The 16,866-nt window shown below is 38.9% G+C and overlaps 1 protein-coding gene across 10 annotated transcripts in view; it reads left to right on the plus strand.

Moving 5' to 3' along the window:
- LOC144243797 (uncharacterized) overlaps positions 1-16,866 on the plus strand; it is a 326,374-nt gene that overhangs the window by 106,709 nt on the left and 202,799 nt on the right. For 7 of the 10 annotated variants that reach the window (XR_013338776.1, XR_013338778.1, XR_013338779.1 and 4 more), the window contains 2 exons: positions 252-382; positions 3,206-3,381. Coding sequence is in view for 3 of the 10 variants with exons in the window: in XM_077778943.1 (XP_077635069.1) it covers positions 3,206-3,381 (176 nt within the window). In the remaining 7 variants the exon portion in view is untranslated. The remainder of the gene's footprint in view (positions 1-251; positions 383-3,205; positions 3,382-16,866) is intronic. The other 3 variants (XM_077778943.1, XM_077778944.1, XM_077778945.1) reach the window with 1 other exon arrangement.

Raw genomic sequence — 16,866 nt, forward strand, 5'->3', positions numbered from 1 at the left:
TAGTGATTTAGCAATACATAGTAAACATACCATTCCACAGCAGGAAGGAAGGAAGGAAGAATCAGGAGTTGAGTAAACAAAGGAGGAATATTATTCAGACAAGGAACTAACCAACTCAGTGGCTAAAAATACTGTGGAATTGTCAAAGAAATTGAGTTTTTCCTTGGGTCAGGAACCCTGTGATTTATAAAATACAGTACATTTCCCTTCATGACTGTTCCATCATGACTTCATGGTCCTTCCATTTCCAGGACTACCCAGCTTTTCTAGCCTCAAAGGGGTCACTGATTGAGTTCTGTGGATATTTTTCTACGTGTGTCTTGGGTGAGAGATAACCTAGATCATCATTACCACTACATAATGCCTCAAGTTCAAAATCCTGGTAAGTGCTAACAACACCTCAAGCTTCATAGCCCTCTCACAGGCTGAGATAGTTAAATCCTTCCATCTGCAATATTTAACTTAATGTGACAAAAATGAAGGTTTCAGAAAAGAGCAACAGTGTTTTTGCATGCAAACTTTGGACATGGCAGTATGTGGCTAACCATTGTTTTGGCCACATTAGACAAGCAATCAGTACTTACATGTTCATTGACTTCTATGCACTGAAATAAGCCATGATTCCTGTCCATGATGAGCTTACAGTCCAGCAGTGACACACAGGAAGGAGTATTTTGAAGAAAAGAGTGACCTAATGGTGACAAGTTGAGAAAGCTGGTATAAATTCCTATCTTCCAGAAGTTCCCAAGCTGACAAGAGGGACAGAAGTGGAAGGGGAATGATTCTATGGTGTGAGAGTTAAAATACTGGACAGAATGAAGGAAGTAGATGAATAGAAGAAACCTACTAGAAGGTTATGCTGTGTGTCCATGGGAAGTAGGACAAGCCTTGACAAGTTTGGAAATTTTATTGGAATATGGAGAGAAAAGATTGGGTCAAATTTCTTTTTCCTGTTCCAACAGCTGATTGTTATTTAATTAGTAGGATAGGCCATGCCTTTTTTTTTTTAATTTTTTTTAATTTTTTTCTTTCCTAGGAGAGAGAGAGAGACAGCGTGAGCAGGGGAGGGTCAGAGAGAGAGGGAGATACAGACTCCGAAATAGGCTCCAGGCTCTGAGCTGGCAGTCAGCACAGAGCCCGACGCGGGGCTCGAACCCACGAACCGCGAGATCATGACCTAAGCGAAAGTCAGACGCTTAACCAACTAAGCCACCCAGGCGCCCCCATGCCTTTTTTTTGTTTGTTTGTTTTCCTTCTTCTTCTTATTTTGCCTAATTATTCTTGTAGCATTTTTGGCTACAAAATTACTTAGCATGAGTAAAATTATGAAGGCATGGCACAAAAGTATCCAAAGGTTGTCTGCACTTAAAATGCATATCAGAAAAGAATTCTACTCAAAATGTTTTTCATGGTCACATTATTCTGTCATCATTAAATGTCTTTATCTGGTCTAGCCTTTCAGCGAGACCTTGTGACCTCCCATTCTTTGTGAAGGATCATAGATAGATACAGAATGGAGGTAGCTCCATGTCAGATCCCCAGAAGCATTCCTATGTGAGCATGTGGGTTCACATGAAGGAGCAAGGAGGAGACGGAGGCCCTGCCTTTCGGTAAAAGGCACATTTGATCTTTCCTAACCACAGCAGAGGACAAGGCAGGTTTCCTGGAAGAAGCTCAGGGGAGGGAAAAGGAAAATTAGAAGGCTTCATCTTAAAAGTTGGGGCTAAGCTTGAATTCCTAATTGCCGCAGGTCTTTTCCAAGAAGCATGCCCATCTGTGGTGTACCAGCCTTCAGCTGGGTGGCTCCTGCATCGTGTCTGCTTAGGAAACCCAGCTGATGGCACCAGCACCATCAGTTCCTTCCAGGAATGCTATGCCCATCTTCTCTGGTTTTCTGTTGAGTTGGTCTGGCCCTACTTAAGAGGGAAATAATTGGTATTCTTTACGCCTGTGTCGGGCAGCAATTTCCCTTTGAGCCACGCTTTACCTCAGGGCCAGCCTTCTGCAAAATTATGCAGTAGATAGTTTGTTTTTAAGCATTCNACTCCCCTTGGCCCACATTTTTGAGACCCGTACATTTTCTTACAACTGTCAAGATAACTAAACCCTTAGCACGGTGATATCCGTACTCAGCCAGTAAACAATCCTTCCTTTTGGAATTTTTAACTTGATTTAGAAGTTACCCGTCTTTTGTCCCATTCTACCATGTGCCAGACACTATGTCAAATGTCATGGTTATCACAATAAAGAAGACATGGTTCCTATGCTTATGGAGGACACAGTTTCATGAGACATATAGGCAAGAATATCCAGTATTACACCAAAGATGCAAAGGCATGAAACAGCATAAAACATTGAAAGAAATGTCACGATAGCAGAGCATGTCACTAAAGCCATGCTGGGATTTGTTCTGCAAAGGCCACTAAACAAATGTGCTATAAAGATGGAGATGAGAATGAGCTTTATCCTGAGGGCTGTGGGAAACCCATAGGCAAGTTATACAAGAAGGTGATAAGATCAGATCTACAAATTAGAAAGGTTTCCGAAGACAGTCAGCGAATAGGATCACCTAGTGTATAGCAGAAATCTAGATGAGAGATGGGTTGACCTTGATGGAAGTTGTAGTATTGTAGATACAAAGGAAGGGGCAGATTTGAGAGATATTTAGGAGATAGAAATTGCACACTTCAGCAATTGCTCATGTCATTGTTTGGGGGAGATAAATAATTTTTTAGGATTCTGATAAAGGCTAGAGAATGATGGTGTTTTCCCAGAGATGTGGGATGCACAAAGTGGAATTATTTGAAGACTCTTCCTTTTATGGTGATGGGTGTAGCCCTCAGACATCTATTAATAATTTTATATGTTACTTTCTTACCAAAATGGCATCAGATTGGCTACATTAAGTTAAATTACATACCTCTTTTATTATGCCCTTACAGAATTTTGATAATACTGGCAGTTGTAGAGACCATAATAAGCAATTATGAAGAAGAAACATCCTTCTTTTGATTGGATGGTGGGGTGGAACAGGTTATGGAGCTACTTAGAATCACTTTGCATGATCTGGACTACTGGTCATTGTGTTTACATGCAACACTTCCCTCCATGCACACTTAATTTTTCTCTCACTTTAATAGAAAAAAATCTCTAATTTCTGTCCCCTTTAGCTTTTAATTCATTCTCTTATCCTTTGCCATTCCAGCATTGCGCAAACCCTCCCCCTCTGTACAAAGTACAGGGGCATCAGCATGGAGACTTCCCAGTTCTGCGTATTGGCAAGGAAATGGAATGGAGGCTTCTTTCCCATGGACCCAGAATTCAGAGAATCTCTAATGCTACCACAGAAGACTTTTTGGAAAGATGTGATTACTGAGCCAAGTAAGCATTCCCAAATCCTTGCTATTTCCCAGACATATAAGCTCAGCAGTATTGACAGAGCTTAGGGAAATAAGTTCCTTGGGAAATGAGAAAAATAATATAATGTTAAAAAGCTCCATGTCCCCATTTCCATTGTTTCTATCAGTGCAGCTCTTAAATATTCATTCATTTTTCCCTCTGTTTCTTGATCTATGGGTATTAAGTGAAAGCCTTAAATTCCCCATTCCATAATCCCACAGAGTTTTGTAAGGATATGAGGGAAGAGAGAAAGCAATAGACTCTTCCCAGGAGTCAAAGAAGGAATAGCAATGGATGTGAATAGAAGAATATTTAATAAATAGCATGGACCCAGAAATTTTACAATTTTTGTAGCCTAAACCTAATAGACAAATACTTTCACCATTCACATGATTAGGTATCTAGGTACCTAGGGCCCTTCATCATGTGGTGGGAAAGAACATATCCACTTGTTATGCAATATGGACCTAGGAAGTGGTTTTGGATTGGTTTTGGCTTCTTTGAGATGGTTTTGGACAAGATTTTGTTATGAAAGCTAAGCACAAGTTATGATTGCATGCTATAAGAATGCCCCTTATTCATTGGTTGTTCAGTCTCCTAAACCCACACTGAAATCCTGTAGCCTTATTGATGTCAGAGGCAATTTAGAAAGAAAAGGATAAGATTTAGCTACTGAAAAATATGGAAATGGCTTTGATTCTATGTATGAGCAATGCAATTGCAACAATGATAAACAATGCTTAGTTCCACTTGGCAGAGACACATACCTTGGATGACTTTATTCAAGTGGCATGCTGGGACCCCAACAAATTAAATGACATAATAGGGGTTAAGCATAGGAAGGCGAGGTCACAAGACATTCCAGTGGACTTAAAGATAGGGGAGTGGTGTCACATTTGTTAACTCCCACTTTCTATCCTAGATTGAAAAGTAGTGAATCACGTAACAGTTTTATAGAAATACAAAATTCAATAACCAATAAAACCTAAAGATTGAGTGAGAGAAAGTGGAGGGTATATTCATTTAAAGGAGAATTTCATAGAAATTCTTTGTTCTTAAATTCTACCAGAATTCCCACAACAATGAAATAATAAGGCTGTGATTTTCATGAGAGCAAAAGCCATATATTTTCAACTTTGTATCCTCAGCAACCAAGATAGTTTCTGGTGCTCAATAAATGTCTGTTAGCTGAAGGAATATGTGATCAAATGACTATATTTATACTGTGATACCTATAGTAAGGTAAACTTTGTCTACCCTTTATCTATTACCAAAAGTCAACAAAGTTTTTCTATTATAAAACTTTTAAACTTTTTAGGCTAAGAGATAGAATTGAGAAGATTTTGTAGGTACTTTTGTAACATGAGAGAAAACAAATTTCCACTATATTTCACTGATGAAATTAAAAATATAATGATCATTGAGTACACATTTTATGTTGGAATGAGAAGAATTGAATTCTTTTAGAGGGCATAACATTTCATGTAATTGGGTTTGATGTCCACATCCTCAAAATAGCTTGCAAATGTTTATCTATTAATACTGACATGTAATGAGATTTTAATTATTTCATTTAGAGTTTGAATTTTGTATAATATTTATATATCACTAAATATTATTTATCTTTTGATCTTTTTCCTAACATTTAAACATGTAATAAGCATTTTTATTTCTTAAGCCATACAAACACAAGTGGTAGACTGGATTTGGCCCATGGGCTGCACTTTGCTGACTGACCCCTGATCTATACTGACTGTTTTTGAAAAGTATTCAATTTATTTATTTATTTTCAAAACTGTCATGGAAAATTGAGTTTGAAAATTTATACCTAATTTCATCATTTGCAATATCTCGCATAGCACAAGAGTCTCTAAATTTGAGAGTTTTTCTCTTGTTTTTTAAAAACTACTTTCATGTGGGTATTGGTCTGAGAACCATCCCACCTCCCCCACTTCCTCTCCAAAAATAAAATTTACTGCGATATCGTCTTATCTGGTTAAGATAACCTCACTCGTAAGCTTAGTATGATTCTTAGCAAGGCTGGGATAGAGAGCAAGGACTTCACAAGAACTTCCTCTCCCTGGGATAAAAATACAATGACAAGGACAGAACCCTAAGGAACTGCCAAGCCCACTGGTTGCCCAAATTTGAAGTTGTTTTTCATGTTTTCCTTTTGGTCGGAAATGCTTGAAATGCTTCTGTGTCTCATAAGCCTTGCTCCCTGCTGTCACTTCCAGCCTGTCTCTCCTCCTTCTTTTTTCAAAACCCCAGATTCTTTGAGTGCATATCATCGACTTCATTATCCATTACCCTTCCTTCTGGCTCTCATGGCCACCACCAAACCATGTCTTCATCTTCTGGCCTTTTATCCCTCTGTGAATCACCACGTAGAATGGTGGTGAAGGGCAAGGAACCTGGAATCAGACTGACTCGGTTCAAAGCTTGGCACTATCACTTACTTGCTGTTCTCTGTCTCTTAAACTATGAGATGGGCATAAGCATAGTACCTACCTTATAAGGGCATTGTGAGGATTAAATGCAAATTGTTTTTTTAAAGAAGGGCTTAGAACAATGTCTGTCATGTGAACGTGATATTAAGTGAATCAGAGCATTTACCATCATTGAAAAATAATACAATAAATACATACTACATACAAATACAGATAGTACTAACTGCTAATACCTACCGAATGCTTCCTAAGTGCTAGGCCCCGTGGAAAGCACTTTGTACAGGGTACAACAAATAGCACTCTGCCTTCCTGCCCCGTAATACTTCTCTGATCAATACACTTCCTCACTCTCAGAGACTCTTAATTCTTATCCTCTCTCCCCAGCTTTCAAGCATCCCCTTTACATCTGTCTACTCTTTTATACCAGTGAAGCCTACTTTGTAGAAAAACCAGATACTATTGGATGTGCCCTAACTTATCTTTTAACAGTTAAATCACCTTTTCAGCATTTGTACCCAACTACTGGATTACCCATCCTATTATAAGATTAAGTTTATTTTTGTTACTGTTAATGTCTTAGATTCCTTTCCAATTCTTTTTTTTTTTTAATATTTTATTTATTTCTAGGAGAGAGAGAGACAGCGCGAGCAGGGGAGGGTCAGAGAGAGAGGGAGTCACAGACTGAAACAGGCTCCAGGCTCTGAGCTGGCAGTCAGCACAGAGCCCGACGCGGGGCTCGAACCCACGAACCGCGAGATCATGACCTAAGCGAAAGTCGGACGCTTAACCGACTAAGCCATCCAGGCGCCCCTCCAATTCTTTTTCACAAGGAGTTGGCCCATGTATATTTCATACATCAAAATTTTTCCCATTTTAGGATCATTCATATTGACATACAAAATGCCACAAGTCACCTGTCCTAAAACAAATCTGAAACCAACCCCGAACTTCTTTGACTCTATATCCTTCTTTGGAAACTATTGTGTTTGTTTTCTCTGGTGTATAAAAACCTTTTAAAAATATTGGCTATATTTACTGTCATGTGTTCTTTATCTCCCTTTCTTTCTGCAATTGCTTTAATAGAACTTTTAATCCCAACCTCCACTGAAATTGTCTTTATAAAACTGATAGCAGATACTGTTGATTATCTATACCAAAGATATTTCCATCCCCCTTTTTTTTTCACATGTACCTCACCTCCTCCCCTTCTTTTTCTTCCTATTCTCCACTCCTTCCTTTTTCTTTTTTGTCTTCATCTTCTTATTTTAGTTAAGTTTTTTTATTACATTTGGGCATTTTTCTCATGTGATGAAGGTAGATAACCAAACCCTTTCCCAGTCCTTGGGATGTGAATTATAATTGGTCTAAGCAAAAAAGCATAAGTAATTCTATTTTTCTTGACAATGACTGGCATAGACTCTGATTTAAGACCAATGAAGGTTAGTGGATTTTGAGTAAAATTCTGGTGGGGGCGTATGTGGACACTTCTTACAAGAGAAGGATAGAAGAAAAAAACCTCCTTTCTTGGATGTGATTATGTCTATATGAAGTTTTGGAGATGTATAGGCATCTTGCTAACACCTAAGAAGACTCTGTCCACACTCAGGATGGCAGAAAAACAAGATGAAGAAATCTAGTTCTTGGTAGTGTTGTTGATCCCTTGAATTAAGAAACCCTAGAATAGCCCAGGGTTTAGGCACATTAATATGTTAAATAACTAGCCCCATATTGTTTAAGATAATCTCAGTTGGGTGCTTGTAGCTTGCAGCAAAAAGAATTCTGATCCAGATCTCTTTATCCTTATTTATTTGATGTCTTGCATTGGTAGTATTTGTCATTGTTGACCTCTCTATCCTTCTTGAAACAATGTATCTTTAGGTTTCTGTGACTCACAGTCCCTTTCTTTTACTGCCACCTCATGCTACATCTTGAGTAACTTGCTGTCTGCAATTCCATCAGGACTGTAAATTTTAATATGTCATAGGCCCCATTCTTATTTCTCTTGGATTCTTTATAGTGTCTCTCTAGGGAATTCACCCATTCCAGTGGAATTTATAAGCTAAAGACTCTCACTTTTAAATCTATAGCCCCAGTCTCCTTTCTGAATGGCAAACTCTTGTACCTAACTACCTATATGACATCTCCACTTGCATGTCAACTAGCCATACTAGTCATGGAAAATGGAAGTGTTTACCCCCTACTCATAATATTGGCTCTCCAATAAGGTTTTGCTGTCTTACTAAATGTCCTTACCACACAACCCTTGGTACAGGACAAAAATCTAGGATTTGGGGATTTTTATTACTTTATTTTCCTTACACCCTGTACACAACTTTTCAGGCTTTTTCTCCAGCATGTGTTCAGCTGAGTTCAGCTACTACTCACAACTCTTACTGTTAAAACTTGAGTTCAAGCCTTCATCATTGCCTGTTCTGTAGTGGCCTCCAGCACTGCTGATCTCCATGCCTTCACAGTGTTGTGACCTTCCCTCACATAGTTCTTCTTCAGAGTAATCCTTTTAAAATACAAGTCAGATTAACCATGAGAGACTCTTGAATGCTGAGAACAGACTGAGGACTGATGGGTATGGGGGGGAGGGCAAGGGGGGGTGATGGGCATAGAGGAGGGCACTTGTGGGGATGAGCACTGGGTACTATATGGAAACCAACTTGACAATAAACTATTTTTTTTTTTTAAAAAGTACATAGGATTCAAAAGAAACTAATTATATTAGAAAAATTAAAAATATTTTAAAAATAATTTGTGATGTAATAATGCATATGACTTCTTTAATGATATGCTAAATAAAGTGACAGATCAAAAGAAAAATAAAATAAAATACAGGTCAGATTAAGTCACTTCTCTGACTAAACTATCCAAGACTTCCCATTAAAAATGTCAAGCTCCTGGTTTTAGCATATGAAGCCCTGCAGGATTCATCTCACCCCTCTCTCTCTCTCTCTCTCTCTCTCTTTTTTTCCTTTCTGTCCTGTGTCCTCCTCAGTATCTTTGCACTTGATCTTCCTTCTCTTTGAAACAATCTTCCCCATTTCTCTTTTCCTTCCCCTCACCCACTACTTCACCCAGATTTCTTCACAGCTGCCTTTGTCTTGTACTTCAGGACTAAATACACACATCACCTCCTAAGAGAGATCTTCTCGGACAACACAAGACAGCCCAACATCCACATCCACTCACTGTCACATTGCTATTTTAACTTCTTCATAGTGAATATTAATAACATAAACTACCTGTTTATTTGTTTTATATAAAATTATGGCTTATTTTCCCAATGACAATGTAAGCTCCTTAGGTGGAGGACCCCGTCTTTTCTAACTGTATCACTGGTGTCAGTTTATATTTGGAGTCTCTATATCAGATTCAGGACCTCACTCTTAGGTGAAACCATAGATGTCCATTGTTCCCTTTGCTTCCAAGCATTGTTTATCTTGTTGAGATCATAGCAAATACAGGTGCTAATGCACTTTACCATTTTTATGTAGGACAATCTTTATACATTATGTTTTACCTTCTTCTCTTTGGAAGTAGAAGATATTTAGAACACAGGAAACTTTGAAACTCGTTGGTTATAGGCTTGAATATCAGCCATGGCGTTAGGTAAAATCTTCACCCCTTTTATTCTCAATTTCCTCTTATATAAAATGGTGATAGTTTTACTTACTTTTCAGAGTTTCATTTGCTGGGATAAACAAGCAAATTTCACTGCATGGAGGTAGTGATCAATCAATATCATTGCTAACATTCTTTATTAACTTGTTGTATCTGTAATTTTCTTAAGAAGGTAGATGCCGGAAGAATTGGGCTTTGATCCAATCTATGGACTTCAAATCCCACTGGCATCAGCTAGTCCTGTGAGATGCTGTGTATAACCCCTTTAGCAACAACTTTCTCTGAGCCACTTTCTCTTCTTTGGTTTGGAAGCAGATTTAGACAAAAACAGCGAATTTAGGGGCGCCCGAGTACAGTCCCATTAACTTGTTTACTGGGTTGCATTGGGCAAGACAGTCAAATTTTAATTTATTCTTATCACTTAACTTTTATTTTCCTCATTTGCATAGCGAAAATAAATTTTCACTTGCAGGCCCTATATCGTGACTTTTGTAGTAAACATCTCTGAGTTTGTCTTTTGAGGATCATCTCCAGTTCTGGATCTTCCTCCCAGTTCTGGTCCCAATTTTTGTCATCCATATGGTGTCTTTAGGAATAGAGACAGTTCATTAGCCCAGCAGGGTAGGCAGGATCAACAGAACATTTGGTGCCAGGAATTTTGGAATTGACAAGTGCAAAGAAAGTTAGTATTTCTGTAGGGCCAGACATTTTAAGATATAAATCTTTGGAGCTGTTGGTATCTGGGGAGCTGGTGAAATCTTTCTCCCAGTTTCCTGCCAAAGGGAGAAAACTTGTCTGCAACAAGAAGAAATGAAAGACATGTGCAGAGAAGGCCATGGAGAAGGGTTGCCGTGAAAGACTTGGTAGAGTTCGAGTTGCTGGTTCTAAACATTCCTAAAGCCCTGCTACATCCATCACCCTCATTTGGTCTGCTTGTTTAAACTTCTTTGGAATTTTTTTGGCCATACTTTATCCTTTTTTGCCTAAATGAGTGAGAGTCCCATTTCTGACACTTGCAAACAGGGGATCCAGAAGCCAGTGGGCTTTTGTAAGTTATGTGCCTTCTCTGAGCCTTAGTTTCCTTCACTGTCCAGGGCATAATACTTACATTTAAAAACCTAGATGGTGCCTGACACATGATTGGTGATTCCTATTAGGTAGCTGTTCTTATCATTAACAATAAACTCCTGTTAGTAATAGACACTTTTTGACCCACTCACCCCCTGTCCCATTGTGCCTTGGGAGCAGGCTTTGTGAGAAAAAGCAGACTGAATGTGCTCCAGAAGTACTATGAAGCAGGAAGTGTTTCTAACAAAGACTTCTAGAAAGCTCTCATTTTAGTCAGGCTAAGGAATTAATGGAATTAGGAATTGGTGAGTAATGAGAAGAGAGATTAGCAAGGCTGATATGATCTGAATTTCTAGAAGAGTTCTAAGTAGTCAGTCTCCAGGGTATGAATTTAAATAATCTTGGTCACATTGCAAATAAAACTTTTGATTGCTACCTCCCCAAAATGGCATTTTTTTTCTTGACTAACATATGCTATTAACAGAAGTGGTAGGAAACAGAAAATGAGGGAAATGATAGAAAATAGGGTAAGAGTTTTAAGACAGGTGTACTAGAGGTGAAGAATATAAACACAGAGCCATTCCTTTCCCCCCTTAAATAATGGAGGAAGAAAGCAAGGTATGAAAAAATATTAGTTTCACTGTAACATAGACAACCTATTTATGCTTTTTTTCATTAATAAACTTTGTTGTTTAGAGTGGTTTTAAGCTCACAGCAGAACTGAGCAGGAAGTACAGAGTTACCACGCTCATTCTGCTTCCCTTCCCCCTACACGACCTCCCCATTATCAACATCCAGAGGAGTATATTTGTTATAATCTTCCTTCACTTAGTAATATGCATTTCAGTTTCCTCCATTTCTTTGCTTGGCTTGCTAGCTCATTCCGTTTTAGCAGTGAATCATATTCCCCTGTCTGGATATGCCACAGTTTATCTCATATGAAGGAAACCCTGTTTTTGTTCCAAGTTTTCCAAATTTCAGCAGTTATGAAAAAAACTACTGTAACCATCCATTTGTAGGTTTGTGTGAACATAAGTTTTTGATTCATTTGGGTAAATACCAAGAAGCATGGTTACTGGATCATACAGTAAGAGGATGTTTAGTTTTAAAAGAAGTTGCTAAACTGTCCCCCAAGGTGATTGTATCATTTTCCACTTCTGCCAGCAATGAATGAATTCCTGTTGCTCCTTATCCTCATCCCCACCAGCATTTGGTGTTGTCAGTATTTTGGATTTTGGCCATTCTAGTAGGGATGTGGTGGTATCTCATTATAGTTTTAACATGCATTTCTGTGATGACATATAATGCAGAGCCTCTTTTCATATGCCTCTTTGCCATCTATGTATCTTCTTTGGTTAGGTGTCTTTTCGGATCTTTGGCCCATTTTTTAATCAGTGTTTGTTTTCTTATTGTGGAGTTTTAAGAGTTCTTTGTATATTTTGGATAACAGTCCTTTATCAGATGTTTCCTGTGCAAATATTTTCTTCTAGTCTGTGGCTTGTCTTCTTATTTTCTTGAGATTGTCTTTATAGTCTATGTTTTTGAAAATTGAAAATAGAACTATTTCTTTTGATGTGCTTGCGCTGATACACCTCCGCTTTAAGAACATCTCAAGGCCACGTATAAACTTCACTGCTACTCCATCATCTACCTCTGATTCTATGAAAAGCAGTTGTCTATAGGCCAACTCATGCATTCCAGACAGTCACCTCAGCTATTACTGTCTCTTTCATTTAACATATTTGCCAAAATTGGAGTAAGCAGAGATAGATGAAATGCAATACAGCCTTAAGTGATGTCAAACAGGACTAAGTTCAGCACTTATTTTTATAATCTTTATCAACATAGTACAAACATAAATGAATTGACTTTATCTCTTCCTACTGCAACAGAGAGAAATGCAGAGTCCTCCTTTATGCTGACAACCTTGTGTTCTCTCCGAGTAAACTTAGAGGCACTACGAGTCCATTGGCATCTGACTTCCGTAAGGAACAACTCAGCATAAAATTCTACGAAACAAAACAAAACAAAACAAAACAAAAAATCACTGTATTTGGCAGGAACTCAATTCTAAATACCCTTAGGCAACAAGTCGATTTATTATGCCTTTTGTAGGGATTCAGTCACTCTGGGCCCACAAATAGTGCCATTCTCTTATTCAGACATTCAGGAGCATTTTGCTCCTAATTCATTCTGATGACTCCTAAGGAGGTCTAGTTCTTAAAATGAGATATTTGCTAGCTTACGTACCGATGTTCCTTTATAGATGAGGCCAACAGCTGGTCACACACACACACACTGCTATGAGATAAATGTTAAGCAAGACTAAATCTTTTTATTCCATGTTGCCTGGTTTTGAACTTTAGAGTTTCAGACAAATACACATGCTTGAAAGGATCAAACCTATGCTCTGAAAAAAAAAAATTATTAACTTTGTCTTTAGACCTTCCTGCTGCTCTCCACTATTACAGTTACATTTTAATGCATGACATATTTCCATTCTTGCCTCAGCTTCCAGGAAACAGAATAGCATTCACTGTCAATAGAAATTGATTATTTAACTGGCCCTAGCCTCTTAACAAGCCTCAATTGCTTCCATGTCCTTTGGAGAATTTTTTATTGTTATTTATTATATTCAGTGGTGTTTCATTTTTAAGCAATTGAAATGACTTTTGAAGAAATTCCAGGACATTTCAATAACTTCTTTCAGCAGAACTTTACTGAGTACTTTGCCATAAGTTATTGTCTCTCAGCGTCAAACTGACTCTCTGTACTCAGCTTTGTGATGCTGCACAGCAATGTGCAGGCCTCCTTGAGACTCCATATGAGGCTAGATTCGTGTTCAGATCTGCTAATAGGGGGCAACAAAGGGAGACTGCCAGGCTTGAAGAGGGAAAAAGGCATATTTTCCTTCCTCTCAGCCTCCCATGGACTACCTTTCTGTTCCTAGCATATCACCCAAACAATACTTCTTTATCTCGTAGCAATTGATCTTTCCCGTCTCACCCACTGGATTCAGTGTGCAGTTACTTCTTCCAGTGTGAGCAAAGTCCATTTTGTCTCACTTACCATCTTGCCAGCTGTAATCTGTCACAGTCCCTCTTTGAAGATGTGGGTGCTGAGCTCACCACGTTGCTCTTTGAAGCTTAGAGACACCAGCAGTGGAGAGCTCCCCCTTCAGAGCCCAGAGTTTCAGTTCACAAAGACCCTCTCTAGGTTTCTAGGATTTATTATTTCCAACATCCCCTTTGCTCCCCTAGCATTACAGGCGGTAGTCACTTCCAACAGTTGCAACTTGTGAAATATGTGTGAGTTCTCTCTGTATTCTTTCAGGTACCTACTTAGCAACTTCATAGTAGTTAGTATTTGTTTATACTCAATTCCTTCTCACTAAATAGTTGGTATAGTCTCTGATGCCCAGCTGGCTCCTAACTAATGGAGATGCTTAACATGAATCAGGCATAGTTCTAAGTGCCATGGGAAGGCCCTGACCCAGCCAAATCCACTACTTTCATAGAACTGATCTTCTTGTAGAGTTGGATAGGCAACATGCATAAATATGTACAGTAAAACCTTAGTCTGCGAGCATAAGTCATTCTATAAACATGCTTGTAACTCAAAGCATTTGTATATCAAAGTGAATTTCTCCATAAGATAATGGAAACTGGGCCGACTGGGTGGTTCATTTGGTTAAGCATCCAGCTTTGGCTCGGGTTATGATCTCACAGTTTGTAGGTTTGAGCCACGATTCTCTTGTGATTCTCTCTCTCTCCCTCTATCTGACCCCCCCCCCACTTACATGTGCTCTCTCTCAAAATAAATAAACTTAAAAAAAAAAGACTGGAAACTCTGATGATTTGTTCTACAACCCAAAAATATTCATATAAAAATGATGATAATACTGTAATATAATCCAAAATTATAAAGAAAATACAAAATATAAAGAAAGATAAAAAAGTTAACCTGCACTTACCTTTGAATACTTTCATGGCTGGTGTGAGGGAGACAAGAGAGAGGAAGGTTATTGTGCAGGATGACTTTAACTATCACTAATGGATGTTGGCTACAGTACAGCATTAATAAACTCTTGTCATAGACTATATTTAATGTAACTGGCAATAAGGGAATAGAAGCAAGGGTCTATATCTGCAGGCAGCCTTACCTAGAATGAAGCAAAATATTCCTAAGCTTACTCTTGTACGAAAAAGTAAAGGATTGTTCAAAGGTGCTCTGAAATGACAAAAAATACACTCGTGACCATTGTAAGCACCTTCCAACATTCTGAAAAACCATTGATTTCTGCCGAACACTGCGGCCTGAGACTGAGCATCCGAGCATAGGAGATCACCCACAATCCCACAGTGAGAGAGAGAGAGAGAAGAACCATTAGCTCACTTGTGATCATGTGACTTTCACTGTCACATATACTTGTATTGCAAGTCATTGCTCATTTATCAAGTTAAAATTTATTAGAAATGTGTGCTTGTTGCAGAACACTCACAGAACAAGTTACTTGCAATCCAAGGTTTTACTGAATTAGGAAAAGTGATACTTTTTCGTTATTAGAAAAAAAATAATAAAGGCAGGTAGGAGAGGGGAGAGTGCCTGGGTGGCAGGAAGAGGCTGCTGTTGTATGGATGATGGAGGAAAGACCTCTCTGGGCAGACTTGGACATATCCACATTGTTAAAGGAAGTATACGATCAAAATATATAGCTCTGTGGAACCAGACTGTTTGGGGCAGAGAGATTAGGAAGTGCAAAGTCTCTTGAGATAAAACCTTGCTAGATGGCCAGGGGATGGAAAGGCCAGAGTGTCTCTAGCAAAGGGAGCAAGTGGGAAAAGTAGTAGAAGATGAAAACAGAGAGGAGACTGAGCCACCGGATCCTGCAGAGCTCTGGGGGCCATCGTCAGGATTTTAACTTTTCATCAAAGTGAAATAGTAACCCGATGAAGGGGTTTTGAATATAGGAAGCACAAGCAAGTCCTCCATGATCGAAATTTTACTAAGCATATACTTTGTGCCAGGCAGTGCTCAAAAAAACCAATACTACAGCACTGAACAAAAATCAGTTTATTCCTGCCCTGCTGGCAGTGCAGACGGACAGGGAACTCCTAAGTCAGTATGGAATAGGTCACATGATAAGTGTCCTGGAGGAAAGTAGAGTGGGGTCACAGCGTAGGGAGTACCTGGAAGAGGGCCTGAAGACAGCCAGGGAAAGTAGGAAGGCCAGGTAGAAGGCTATTGCAATACTCTGGGCAGGAGATGAGGGTGGCTTGGACCACAATGGGGATGAAGATGTTTTTAAAAATGGGGTCAGATTCTAGATATACTTCATACGTAGGGGTGCTAGGGTTTTCTGATGATTTATATGGCTCCCTGTTGCTCTCAGAATAAATACAGATCTTGGTGAGGGCCTACAAGATTTTGCATTATCTTGTTTCTGCCCTGCATTTCTAACCTCTTCTCTCACTTCTGCCTCCCCAATATACACTGTTCTTTTACTCGACTGAACACTTAACCAATTTCCCAAAAGAGCCATGCTCTCACTGCCTGCTAGGCATCTGCATATGCCAGCCCTCTTCAAGGCCTTATTTACCTATCGAGCTTTCTCCCCTACCTGCTTCAGGCCATGGATTACATTTTTCCTATTCACACAGGCCTCACCTATTTCCTGAAGATGAGGTTAGGCTCCTATTAGCCTCACCCCAAGGCTGATTTGATCTTCAACAGATAATCAGACATCCAGCCAGCCATGCACTCTCTTCTTGTAATCAAAATTCTGTTTGTTTAGCCACATCGTGAACTCTGTTTTGGCTTCAGAGCTCTTGGTTGAAGGAAGAGCTGAGGAAGGGTCCCTTTAGGCCACAAACATAAAGGTACACTACCCAAAACAGTAGAGATGCTTGGTGGTCATCATACCATTCAATGAATATTTGGTGTAGACATTCCTCAATGTGTTCACATTTAGAAACAATTTTATACTAATGACGAAGAACTGGATGAGTCACTTATGTTTTTGTTTGGAATCTAATGTTTTGCTGTCATGGCCTTTCATTTTTTCTCAAGATCTTAATTTATTATATTCATTTATTTTAATGCTTTGTTTTTACTTTTTGATTGTGAACCCTGTAGCTTTTAGTCACCAGCTCACAGCACCCTGTAGAAAGAACTAACATGAAAAATATATCACATGCTCATTTCCCAAAATATGGAGTGAGTATCTTCAAACCTTGGAAACACTTCAGTTCCATGAAATAAATCTCCCCAGACTGGTAAATTCCCTGGGATTATCATAACAGACTTGCAAAGTCGAACT

Source organism: Crocuta crocuta, unplaced genomic scaffold (genome assembly GCF_008692635.1).
Source record: "Crocuta crocuta isolate KB4526 unplaced genomic scaffold, BGI_CrCroc_1.0 scaffold448, whole genome shotgun sequence".
Taxonomy (NCBI): domain Eukaryota; kingdom Metazoa; phylum Chordata; class Mammalia; order Carnivora; family Hyaenidae; genus Crocuta; species Crocuta crocuta.